General features: G+C 35.7%; 1 protein-coding gene across 2 annotated transcripts in view; it reads left to right on the top strand.

The window, feature by feature from the left end:
• LOC107678532 (calcium-activated potassium channel subunit alpha-1-like) overlaps positions 1-12714 on the top strand; it is a 196880-nt gene that overhangs the window by 109520 nt on the left and 74646 nt on the right. For both annotated transcript variants that reach the window (XM_016473814.1, XM_016473815.1), the window contains 5 exons: positions 8280-8390; positions 8667-8772; positions 8978-9060; positions 10331-10400; positions 11173-11328. In XM_016473814.1, coding sequence (XP_016329300.1) covers positions 8280-8390; positions 8667-8772; positions 8978-9060; positions 10331-10400; positions 11173-11328 — 526 coding nt within the window. The remainder of the gene's footprint in view (positions 1-8279; positions 8391-8666; positions 8773-8977; positions 9061-10330; positions 10401-11172; positions 11329-12714) is intronic.

The raw sequence follows: 12714 nt of genomic DNA, 5'->3' as shown, positions 1-12714 counted from the left end.
TGTTTTTTTCTGTATTTCTGATCAAATAAATGCAGGCTTGCTGAGCAGAAGAGACTTCTTTAAAAAACATTAAAAAACGTACTGTTCAAACACTTTTGACTGGTAGTGTGAGAATATATATATTAGGGCTGTCAGTCAATTAAAATTTTTAATCTAATTACATGATGTTTCGATTAATCTAATTAATCGCAAAATAAATTTGACTGTGAAAATACCCACAAAAGTTTATTTAAAGATATTTCTGTTAAATGAGAAAGTATCAAGCATACATTACAAATTGTAGCTTTAGAAATATTGTATTTGATTCAACAAAAAAAAATATTAGACATAAACATTTAGGCTACAACGGCCTAACATAAACTATAGAACATAAAAGAAGATAATTTGAGAAACATCTCAGTATCTTTTTGTTCATGAAAGTCACCGGTGACCAAACCAGCTTTGTTAACAACAGTCTTCAAAATAGTTATTCAGGCCTAACATAAACTATGGAACATAAAAGAAGATAATTTGAGAAACATCTCAGTATTGTTTGTTCATACAATGAAAGTCATTGGTAACCAAAACAGCTTTGTACCAACAGTCTTCAAAATACCTTCCTTTATGTTCCACAAAAGAAAGGTTTGAAACGACGTGAGAGTGAGTAAATGATGACAGAATTTAAACTTTTTGGGTGAACTATCCCTTTAATGTTTTTATTATCATTATTGTTATTATTATTATTATTATTATTAATTAAATTATACTCTAAATAAGAAACTAAATCTGCCAGGAGGTGGCGGTAAATGTCTTCAGTCGATTCGTTCAAACAGCTGATTCATTCAGTAATGAAGTAAACGGCTCTCTTTATGAATGTTTCTTTGAATCACACCTTTCGTTCAAAATGCGGATTCATTCAGAAACGAAACACTGCTGTGTTGCTCGGAGACGCGCAACAATTCTGCTGTGGCTTTAAAGGTAATATATTATTTGCAAAACTGAGCAAAAACCACTGATCTATATATAATGACTACTGCATTATAGATCTGTGGCAAAAACACATAATATTGTTTTTAAAATATAACAATATCAACTTCTTACTGAACTGTTGTATAAAATCGCATTTAAACTTGTGATATTCGGGTCAAAAACAGCACTCGTGTAATAGCCTACTGCTCTCCCTGCTCGTGTGATATCGATATTGTATTGTTGCCCTGCATCATATTTGTCAACAGTCAACTGTATGAAATGCAAGATAATGTGCAGGTCTGGGTGCAGGGCCAGTGCGTTAACTGCGTTAAAATATTTGAATCGCGTAATTTTTTTGTAACTAATTAATTAACGCGTTAAACTGACAGCCCTATATATATATATATATATATATATATATATATATATAACTTGACTGACCACAGACTTTTGACTAGTAGTATGTAACTTTAATTGTAGTCATAGTCTGTATGCAAAAGAGTACCTTTAACACAGCACATGACTTTTGTTAAAAGTGTGCACTCAGTGTACTGAAGTGCTTCTTAACATTCATCTTTATCAAGTGATTCTGTAATTTGTCAACTAAAAAAATAATTTAGATAAAATGTTTCTATTTAGAAGCCATTAGCTTTTTATTATCTTTTATTTATTTATTTATTTATTTTGTATTGAGCCCTGACAGTACGGTCATGGTGTGCCGAGCCTCTCAGTAGTTTAAAGTGTAATCTCTGCTATTGAAACCATGCAACAGCCAGGTTTGTGATGGCTGTTGATGCCAGCGTGTGTTCAGTGTAGCGTTTAACCATCAGAACAGGAACGCAGATCTGGATCTATGATTGTAATATAGAGTAGCGTTCTGTTGGATCAGGCCGGGGTCTCTGTGGTTTCTATTAGAGCACTGCTGAAACTGACATAAACCCTGAGTAAACTCTGAGCTCATGCGCCACCTCTGAGCTTCTCTCCAGAATCTAAGCCACACCAAGAATGTGAAGCTGGCACCACTTGCCCCCACAGACCAGGCCTGTGTTGGCATGCACATGTATGGAGTAAGAGTTGAAAAGAGGACAGAATGGCATATAGAAATGCTGATATGCCTCTCACAATGCATTAAAATGAGTGAGATCAATAGAGGTTCAGTCATCTGGTTCTCTGACTTCAGCTTAGGTGTGCGTGGAGAACTATCCATGCATTGCCGACAGTCTGATGTATTGTCTGTGATGTTGGACAGCTTACTGCATTGTCCTGCTAGCTATAATGCTGAAATATAACAGAAGCTTGCGTTCATGTATAACCTCCTGGGATCCAGCAAAAAAATAAAAATAAACAAATAAATAAATAAAGTTGCATTAGAAACGAGTGAAAATTAAATGAAAATATGAATATAAAGTAATGTTTGTCTTATGTCTTTTAAAATATACACATTCTGAAAATGCATTTAATAGGCATTTAATGTAAATTAGTCAATCTCAACTTCAACTAAATGTACATGATCCACACTTAGTACTTAAAGGGATAGTTCACACAAAAATGAAAATTCTGTTATCATTTCAGTTTCATTCCAAACCTGACCTTTTGTTCCTCTGTGGAACACAATAGAAATTATGTAGAAAAATGTCTGTGTATGTATTTTTTTTGTCTATACAATGGGGTCCAGTGTTGTTTAGATGTTACTGACTTTCAAAATGTCTCTTTTAGTGTTATACAGAATAAAGTAAATCATACAGTCATTGTTATTTTTAACTAAATCTAAACATTTTAAAAATAGTTAATTGAAATAAAGCTAAAATAAACTATAAATAACCTAATAGACAAAAAACTTAAATTATTAAAAATGATTAAAACAATGAAAAATGTTGCATTGGCAACTAACTGAAATAAAATGTTTAATGTAAGTAAAATGAAGCTAAAACGGAAGTAAAAATAAATTAACAGCTAAATATAAATATAAATAATACTACTAATAATAAAATGACAGGTACTTAAAATTATTTAAAAAATGTAAAAAAAAAAACGAATTCAAAATATTAATAAATGCTATAATAGTATATAAATAATGCTAAAACAGTACTAATATGGGTTTGGAAATTGTGACATTGACTTTATTTACATTTCTGAGTGAACTATTCACTTAAGTTCTCAAATATGTTAAAAGATGTTACATAATTATTTGTTTATATAATGTTTATTTTCTGGCTTAATTACACCAGAAATTATTTGTATAAATATATCAGTTTCAGTGTTTCCTCTAGGATTTTTTCCAGCTGTAGTGGCAGGACTGTTTCCCATGAACCACGTCCCCTTCCCCCTGGTGCTTAAAGCCCACCCACGGATCGCATGCACTCAGACTCAGAATTACATTTAATTGAACTAAAAAAGACAAAGAACAATTAAATGACAAGCAATAGCACAAACAAAAGCCATAACAAGTTACAAATGGAATTAACAGTACTTTTAAGTTTTTCAGGTAGGTGTAACAATAATATTTCAGTACAGAATTATTACAGAAACTGAATAATTTATTCAGCTGTAAAATAACACTGCATAATCTTCACTGTATAAATAAACAGTAATGACACAGACAACAGCAGGTTTATTTAGGCTGCTGTCTGTTTAAGACCTTGTGTATGGATCTAATATACTGTTACACGTGTGTTTTGCTTCTCAGTGGTTTACATTCACTTAATACCCTATAATACCGACTGTTTTTATGTGAATACTCGCCAAGACAGGCATTTTGACATAATTTTGTATGTATTTGGCCGTTTGCGCACAATAAGGTGCAAAACATAACTCAATTCTGGTTCAATTTCATATCTTTTTGCGCTTGAATTGCTTAAAGTCGCTTGAATGGCAAGACTTAAAAGCATGTACAAATGATACATTCCGTCATCTTTCATCGCGTTATAAGTGCGGAACATGCAGGAATGAGTAGAATTATGCACAATCCGGCGCCGAAATTCAAGCCCTGCTCCGTCTCCTCCACAAATTCCTCAACTGTGAATGATGTGAGTGGCGTCACTGTGATGTCACTGAGAAGCTGCAGCCGTGGCGGGGATGATTTTTGGTGTGGCTGCCCGCCACGGCAGAATGAATGTAGCGGAAACACTGAATTTGTATAAGTAGACAATCAAAAACAACCCACACGAGAGCGATTAAGATTAAAACTGATCCACTCTGTAGATGTGTAGGAGCTAACCACCACAATAACCCATCTATTTAGATTACAGGTTCAACATGTTTTTTAAAGGACTGTTCTTAACCTTTTACATTTGGTACCCAGAGTGTTGAATATCTGGTTATTTCTGAGCCATACTCAGCCTTACAGCATATGTAGGGAAATTGTAGTCAGATATGACATAATGGAGTGTTTTTGAATAATTACAGTAGTTTAAGGAGGTGTTACTGACTACAGAGTTACCTAATTAAATTCATTATTGTCCCTTTGCATCGAGTTGTTTATTGTAATGATGATGGAGCCCTGGCCGCATGTGGACTACATGTGGTCCATCTCAAGCTCTGTTGGTCTAAAGAGAAGGGCAGACATGCACCCCTTTCATCAGATGATGTTCTCCTCACAGCTATCATTTGGACACAGCTTTTCCTAAAACACTGTTGATTATAAAAGTCTGTGATGAGTGCGGAAACGGACCGGAAACTTTTCGTTCGACTCTAAAATGATTGATCAGTTTAAGGATTAGAGCAGTATCAATGGTTTCGCTGCTGAGGCTGATGTTCGAGCTTTTTTGTTTTTAATTTCTTTTAAATTTTGGTTATGATTTCCATATTTTTGGTGCTTTATTTTTTCATTTTTATTTGGCATGATTCACAGTGCATGCTGGTTAACTGCCCTTCTGCATTTGCTTGCTAAGTTTGTGCACATTTTTAAAAATTTTATTTCACCTTATCGTGCATAACATTGTGTTGTAGTCCAAGTGTTCTCTTCACTGTGTGTTGTTCACAGTATAGTGTTGTTAGTGTGTAGATTTTAAGTTTTTTTTTTTACAGAAATTAATTGTTTAAACATTTTTATATTTAAAAATTTGTTTTTTTTTTCTTGGTAAAATACTCTGTTTTTTCATAGTAATTATTCATACTATTTTTAATCAGTGACGTAAACTTGAATTCTCTCCCCTATTTCTGAGCAATGGTGTGATTATGCAGTCATAAAGAAGTTTGAAATAGAGTGCAAGAAATGCCAAAAGACAAACAGATCATGTAGAGCGATCCTTCATTACTTTTTTGGAAGGGGGTCTTACTGACCTTATATGTATTACTGAGAACACTTTAACGCAAGCACAAAAATAGTTATGAAGGTTTAGGCATCACATAATGACATCAGTCTTGTCTAATACTCTTTCATCTAATCTTTTATCTATCTAATACTCCGTTTTACATCCTGTATTGCTTTCATTGGTGGTACCATAAACTTGAAGAAAAAAAACAAACAAACAAAAAAAACTCCCCCACAGTGGTGAAACACAATCAGTAGCTCAGTCACGCACCACTGATAGCTCATCCAAACATGGAGACAAGATGTCTGACATAAGCCGAGAGAGAGTCTGTTTGTATTCATGCCAGAGACTCTGTTCTAGAGTAAAAAGAGTGAGAGCATTGTCACACAAAACGCTCCGATTTAACTAAAGCTCTCAAATAGGCATTTTTGGAAATAGGAAAACATGAATAATGTGTTTCTCATCAAGCCACCCCTTTGCCAGACGCTGTTGGCTTTACACCAAGCCATCAACTCAACAGAGTCTTCTCATCCCAGGACAGGGATGCATGCAATTACTACCACTCATTAAATACAAGAGGCCAGATCTGTGAAGATCATTATGTGTGATAGCATCCAGACACTGCACTCATAAAGCCTCATTGCGTCCCTCGGGCAAACAGAGATCCGCTTAATGTTTGCCCAGGATCTGAGCACAAATAAGCACCTCTCCTGCAACTGAGAGTGTACAGGCACCCAGTTACAATTAAGGTCAGCAGCCCCTGTTCTTTGTAAACTCATGAGCACATCATGTCTGCTGAGACATGAGAGAGTTAGTTTGGACAGATTTAGATTGATGACCGTGCATGGTTAAAGCTCTTGAGACTTTGACCACAGCAGTATTGGAGTAATCCAGCATGGGAAGTAAAGTGATCCACAAAACCCCATGGCTAAAGCTCAGCTCTTTAACCTCCTGTTGCATAGAAGCCCTGCTTCACAAATAAAGCATTGTTATTGTTCTGCAATAGTAATAGAAGTGGCCATCACATTTGTTACATTTACATTTACATTTACATTTAGTCATTTTGCAGATGCTTGTATCCAAAGTGACTTACAATTTGGGGATACATAAAGCGATTCTTCTTAAAGAGGCAAACAGATACAGGAAGTGCTTGTAATACAAGTTTCTAGACATTGTTCAAATAAGTACAAGCTAGAAAGAGAAGGAATAAATAAAGAGAGAATTTTTTTAAATTTTTTTATTTTTTTTCATAATGATGATGATGAAGTCAAGTAGCTTCGAAAGAGATGAGTTTTCAGCTGTCGCTTGAAAATTGTCAGGGATTCAGCATTCCGGATAGGGGTGGGAAGATCGTTCCACCAGCCAGGAATGGTGAACGAGAATGTTCTGGAAAGTGATTTTGAGCCTCACTGTGATGATACCACGAGGCGTCGCTCACTAGCGGATCTCAGACTTCTGGAGGGGATGTAGATTCGTAGTAGTGAGTGGAAGTAGGCGGGTGCTGAGCCTGTGGCTGTTCTATATGCAAGCATCAATGTCTTGACCTTTATTCGAGCCGCGGCCGGTAGCCAGTGCAAGGAGATCAAGAGAGGTGTAACATGGGCTCTTTTGGGCTCGTTGTTAGGATAGTAATGATGGGCCGTAATCTTTTATATGAGTCAGATCATTGCAGACATGAAAAACTCTTGAGAACAACTTTGGTGTGTAATTTAAAGTGCATTAGTGTGTAGTTTGGTATATAGTTTAAAGGCTTAAAAATGCAACCTTCAATTGAGGGATTTTTTAGTGACTCTTTTTGCAGGTTACATTGCTTTGCCAGTAGTTGGCGACAAGTGACTGTCTTTGAGTCATTGAATAATTACTAAATTGATTTGTTCAAAAACACTGATTTATTTAGCAAAAAAAATACTGAATCACTGACTAACAGATGCATTCATAGTCAGATTCATTCAGAAACTAAATGTGTATTTTTTGAGTGAGTCATTGAATCATTGACTAAACTGATTAGTGTAGAAATGAAACAAGTGAGTTTCTTCATGAGTGAGCTACTGAATTATTTATTCTACTGATTTGTTCAAAAATGCTAATTTAATCAAAAATGAAACGCGTGCAAGTCACCGAATAACAATAAAACTGATTTGTTCAAAAACACTGATTCATTGAGGAATAAAAAATAGTGAATGTCATTAAGAGTGAGTCATTGAATCAATTACTCAACCAACTTAAGACGACTTCTTCAGGAATTGAATGTCATTATTGTATGTTGCTTGTTTAGATTTTATTTTCGTTGGCAATACAAAAATATACAACTGACTATATTGTATCTAAAATGTAATTTGCTCAATATTAAGTAAATTGTTTATTGTACTGTTGTATAAACAACAGCAACCTTGTTTGTGTGATTATTGATTAGTTCAATTATTGCATCTTAATACATCACAGAAGCACTATTTGAGTGCGGCGTATATAGTCAGTAGATGTCAATGCAGCTCACTACAAGGTTTTGGAACAGCTCTAGAGTATGAAACTAGATCTTACTATGGAATAAATGAGCCCCAGAAGACCGTGACCTCTGGAACAATCCAGTTGAGTCTGTTTGTTTGTTCCATCTGATATATTGCAAGTTTTTCATTCGGTGCCTGTCCGGAGAAGTCACGGTTAGAGTTCATGGCAGCCACAGATCCAAAAACAATTTAACCACTTTTGACAGGGGTTCCGATACTTGTCAGTTAGTATTGATGTACATGTCAACATGCATCCTAGCACAGGGGTGGTTTGGCTACAGAGACATGGCTTATTAAGAACATTTGACAAACCAACATTAAAACGAAAGATTCCATTTTGTTTGTCCTGAAAAGTTCAAAGCACTTCATTTAATATTTTAAACCATGTTTATAAATATGAGGTAAAACAACATGTGCTGTTATGACTATAACGGACAGTGAATATTTGAAAGCCACAACATTTAATGTTTTCAAGACACTTTTGGTTATTATGACTTTATGCTCCTTTTTAGGATATGCCAGAGTTTAGTTTTATTTTATGTTGCACTCTTCAGTTGAATTTTCCCCCTTACAGGCACATTGTGGTCTGTGGTCATATCACGCTCGAAAGTGTTTCCAACTTCCTTAAAGACTTCCTACACAAGGACAGGGATGATGTCAATGTAGAAATTGTTTTTCTTCATAAGTAAGTACAATTCCCTTTGGAATACATTTTAGAAACTTGATGGAGCCTTTTCGCGCTGTAAAGAATATAATGACTGCATGTTACTAAGAAAAACAAATAAATCAAATATAGTTGCCTGTTTTTATATAACAAAGAGATCAGCCAATAAGCTGTATTGGCATTCTTTTGTTAGCCGCTAGTGGTGCACAAATGACACTGTTCTTATAAACTTATAGCATTCTCAAAAAATCATTACTTTTTCATTATAACATACTTTCTCTTTTTGCCAAACTCTAGTATTTCCCCTAATCTTGAGCTGGAAGCCTTGTTCAAACGTCACTTCACTCAGGTGGAATTCTATCAAGGATCGGTCCTCAACCCACATGATCTAGCAAGAGTGAAGGTAACTTCATAAAAACTTACCATTTGATCTGACAGTTTAATAATGGGGTCAAACATTGATACATTTACAAATTAATTTGTTCATTACAGATGCAGAATTGTAGAGACATTGTAGATAATAATGCAGCAGATTGTTAGTATATTTTTGATGTTTTAATGCTGTTCTGATCACTGAGGCGTCACCTTTTCTTTTCCATCTTGTACAGATCGAGTCAGCGGATGCCTGCTTGATTCTTGCAAACAAATACTGTGCAGACCCCGATGCTGAAGATGCCTCTAATATCATGAGGTCAGTTCGGTGAAGGGTTACGTTTGCTATCAACACATTTGAGCACATCTTATTTTGATGTTTGTGGGCAGCATCATACACTCACTAGGGACATCCTCCTGTAAAAAAGATGGATTGAAAGCTGATGTCTTTCACCCTTCTGTGCTGTTAAAGGAAGGTGTGAATGGGATACTTGGCGTCTCAGGTCAGATTCACACGTTATACCTGGACACAGATGAAAAGAGCCAGAAGGAATTTCCTTTGGGATGGAGTCAACTAATATTGCTCTGAAAAAGTGTATGTGAAGGGAGGGCAAACATATATCCCTTCCACCTTTCATGCTGGAGATGTTCTTTAGCCATGAGTAATGCACAGAATTGCACCCAGTCTGGCCTGTTTGGAAAATGAAATATTCATTTAGGCAGGTCTTGGAGTGCTCTTTTGAACTAATGTGTTATAGAGCAGCTTAATATGGAAATAAATTCTGCACCTCTCTTACGAGACTGGAGAGAAATCCAGACTGGATTTCACAGGGAAATCATACCGTTCCGCCACATATCACAGGCTCCTCTATGGGAATGAAAGATTAATTCGTTTTTTATTCATTCAGCAGATGCTTGTTTTTAATCCAAAGTGACTTACGATGATGAATTCTGGGACGGTCCTCCTGGAGGTTAAAGGTGCACTCAGTAGGTTTTTGTTTATGTGAGGGAGCAACCTGCTCCATGCAGAATAAAACAGATTTTTCTAGAAGATTAATATGTCTAGAGTCTTTATCTCATGTGAGTGTACATCATTTTAATATTTCTCAAAAGTGCTGTTCATATAATACCATTCAAAAGTTTGAGGTCAGTAAGATGGAAATAATACCTTTGTTTAGCAAGGATGCATTAAATTGATAAAAAATTTAATTGTTACAAAAAATGTATTTCAAATGTATTTTATTTGAACTTTGAAATCATCAACGAATCATGAAAAATTTTTTTGCAGTTTCCACAAAAAATATTAAGTAGCGTAACTGTTTTCAACATTGAAAATATTAAGTTTTTTTTTTCTTGAACACCTAATCAGCATATTAGAATGACCCCAAACTTTTGAGGTCTATCTTTGCGGATTTTTTTAATAAGCAATACATTACTGAATGCACCTTTAAGCTAAAGTCATACCTCTAAAGAAACAAACCAAGTTTAAAATGTATATATTCCATCTTTTTTCTTTTTCCCACAAATGCTGTTTTATGTTGGCTTTAACTGACCTGTAAATTAATACAGTTTCTCCTCTTTTTTTACAGAGTAATATCTATAAAGAACTACCATCCAAAGATCAGAATAATCACTCAAATGTTGCAGTACCACAACAAGGTAGGACGTGTATTTTTTCTGTTTCTATGTCAATTCAAATCAACAAGAAAATGAAAAAGACCTAAACAGAAAGAATACAAATAATGTACAAAGAGGCTATAATTTTAATAAAAAAATAATTAAAAAAAATCTGACATGTGGCAGATAAACATGTGCCATATGAGAACAGGCTTTCAGATTCTGCTGTCCATGACAATAGGAATTTTATAAGTCCACAGGAATCATATACAGTATGTCTACATATTTTTTCCCTTCAGTGTTTATCCCCTATTACAGCAACATGAACGCAGCTTTGTATTAATCAGGGAGTGCTGGAACAGGAGATAGATGTTAATGACTTGATGGATGTTTTTTGTTCATGGGACAGTTCACTCGAGAGCAGTTGAATGTCAACTGTAGACAACTGTTTTAGAGGACTGTCAGCGAACCCGCTGTGTTAGCAATGAGATATGAAATAGTGACGTGCTACTGTTATGAGATTTGCTTTATCAGTTTGACAGATTTATATAATCTAACAAGGTAGGGGAGACCGTGGACTGTTGTAACATGCTTTGTTGTGACAGTGTTTTGTGTTTCAGACCTTAATATAATATATATTAAGTTAATGTTTTTCTGCTACAAATTAATTTAGATCAACCACTTCTCCCTAAACTGTAAGAAATGTATTGATTTTATTTTATTTTTTTGCTGGTGTTTTTCATTACTACACTTGTTAGACTTCTCAGCAGGGGACATTGTTAACTTCCCCTTGTCTCGTCTTGTGTGTCCTCAGGCCCATCTGCTAAACATTCCCAGCTGGAACTGGAAGGAGGGTGATGATGCGATCTGCCTGGCCGAGCTGAAGGCAGGCTTCATAGCCCAGAGCTGCCTGGCACAGGGCCTGTCCACCATGCTCGCCAACCTCTTCTCCATGAGGTCATACATCAAGGTACTGTCAGCCCGTCTTAGGCCTTGATAAAACCCTTAGAGTAGAATCAGCCTCCATCCCCACTTCAGAGCCATTATGGTATGGAGTAAATCATCTTCTGAGCCTGGCGGTCTCATTTGGGACCTACTCGGGACGGCAACACAGCATTGCCGCTGCCATTATGAGGTAATTTATATGAGTCAATGGCATGGTGGAAGTGAGAATGTAAATTAGTGGTTTTTCCTCTTGCTGAATTTACTGTTCTCCTGTGTGCCGATAGAGCGGGGAAATGCGAACCATGTGTCTGTTTTATAGTCAATGAACTGCACCCCAAAGCCATCTTTATTTATCGTCCAACTGAACCAGACTGCTCAGAGTCGTACGGATTGCTCTTTTTAAGAAAACACTAAATAAAACGGTCTGAGGCCTGAATGACTGCAGTGAGGTGGTGGGTTGTTATCAGGTGGTTCAGATTTGGATGGAGCCCTTTGGAAAAATTGAGAGATCAAGAGAGAGCATGAGTGTGCGATCAGACTGAAGAATTTCGCAGAGATCGTAAAACTTATTCTGAAATCCGCAAGGGTTTATATTTTACTTGCTTTGATTATTTTTTTTCAAGACTGTGCAGGCTTTCAACATGGAGAGCAGCATTCTCTTGTCATAAAGAGATGAGGAATGACTTTGTAATGACTGTTTAAATATGGCATATGTGGAAACATCTGCAGGGCACATCAGTCTTCTCATAAAAACATGGAGGAGAGACAGCCCAGACCACCCATGCCAGAGTGCAGCATACAAACACACACATCAAACCTCTCAGTCCAGTGTCCATACTTATAAAAGATACCATGGTAACACCAAAATCACTTTCTATGTCTCAAACAGGGCATCTGTTAGGGTGAAGAGGAAAGTGTATCAATACGGTTTAAAATGCCAGTCATCTCTTAATGAGTCTGTTGGCAACATACTGTAATACAGAGAAAAATTAACATTTTGTCCATCAGCTGTCAGTTGTAATTAGGTTAGTTGTAAAATAGGCTCTGTCCCAATACTACATTAGCTGCCTTACTGTCTGCTAGGGATGTAATGGTACACAAAACACTGCAAAAAATGGCTTATCTTACTTAGTATTTTTGTCTTGTTTCTAGTCAAAATATCTAAAAATTCTTAAATCAAGATACTTATACTAGATAAGCCAAATGACTTAAGATATTTAGTCTTGTTTCCAGGAGGGGAAAAAACTAAATTAAGCGCATTTTGCTTAAAACAAGTAAAATTATCTGCCAGTGGGGTAAGTAAAATACTCTTGTTTTAAGAATATAAAACTCTCAAGAGTAAAAGTGACAGTAAAGACTTTTACATTGTTAGAAAAGATTTCTATTTCAAAATGTACTGTTCATTAAAGAA

This window comes from Sinocyclocheilus anshuiensis, unplaced genomic scaffold (genome assembly GCF_001515605.1).
Source record: "Sinocyclocheilus anshuiensis isolate Anshui unplaced genomic scaffold, SAMN03320099.WGS_v1.1 scaffold536, whole genome shotgun sequence".
NCBI lineage: Eukaryota > Metazoa > Chordata > Actinopteri > Cypriniformes > Cyprinidae > Sinocyclocheilus > Sinocyclocheilus anshuiensis.
The sequence above is the reverse complement of the archived record's forward strand: the minus strand, read 5'-3'. Positions and strand labels throughout refer to the sequence as shown.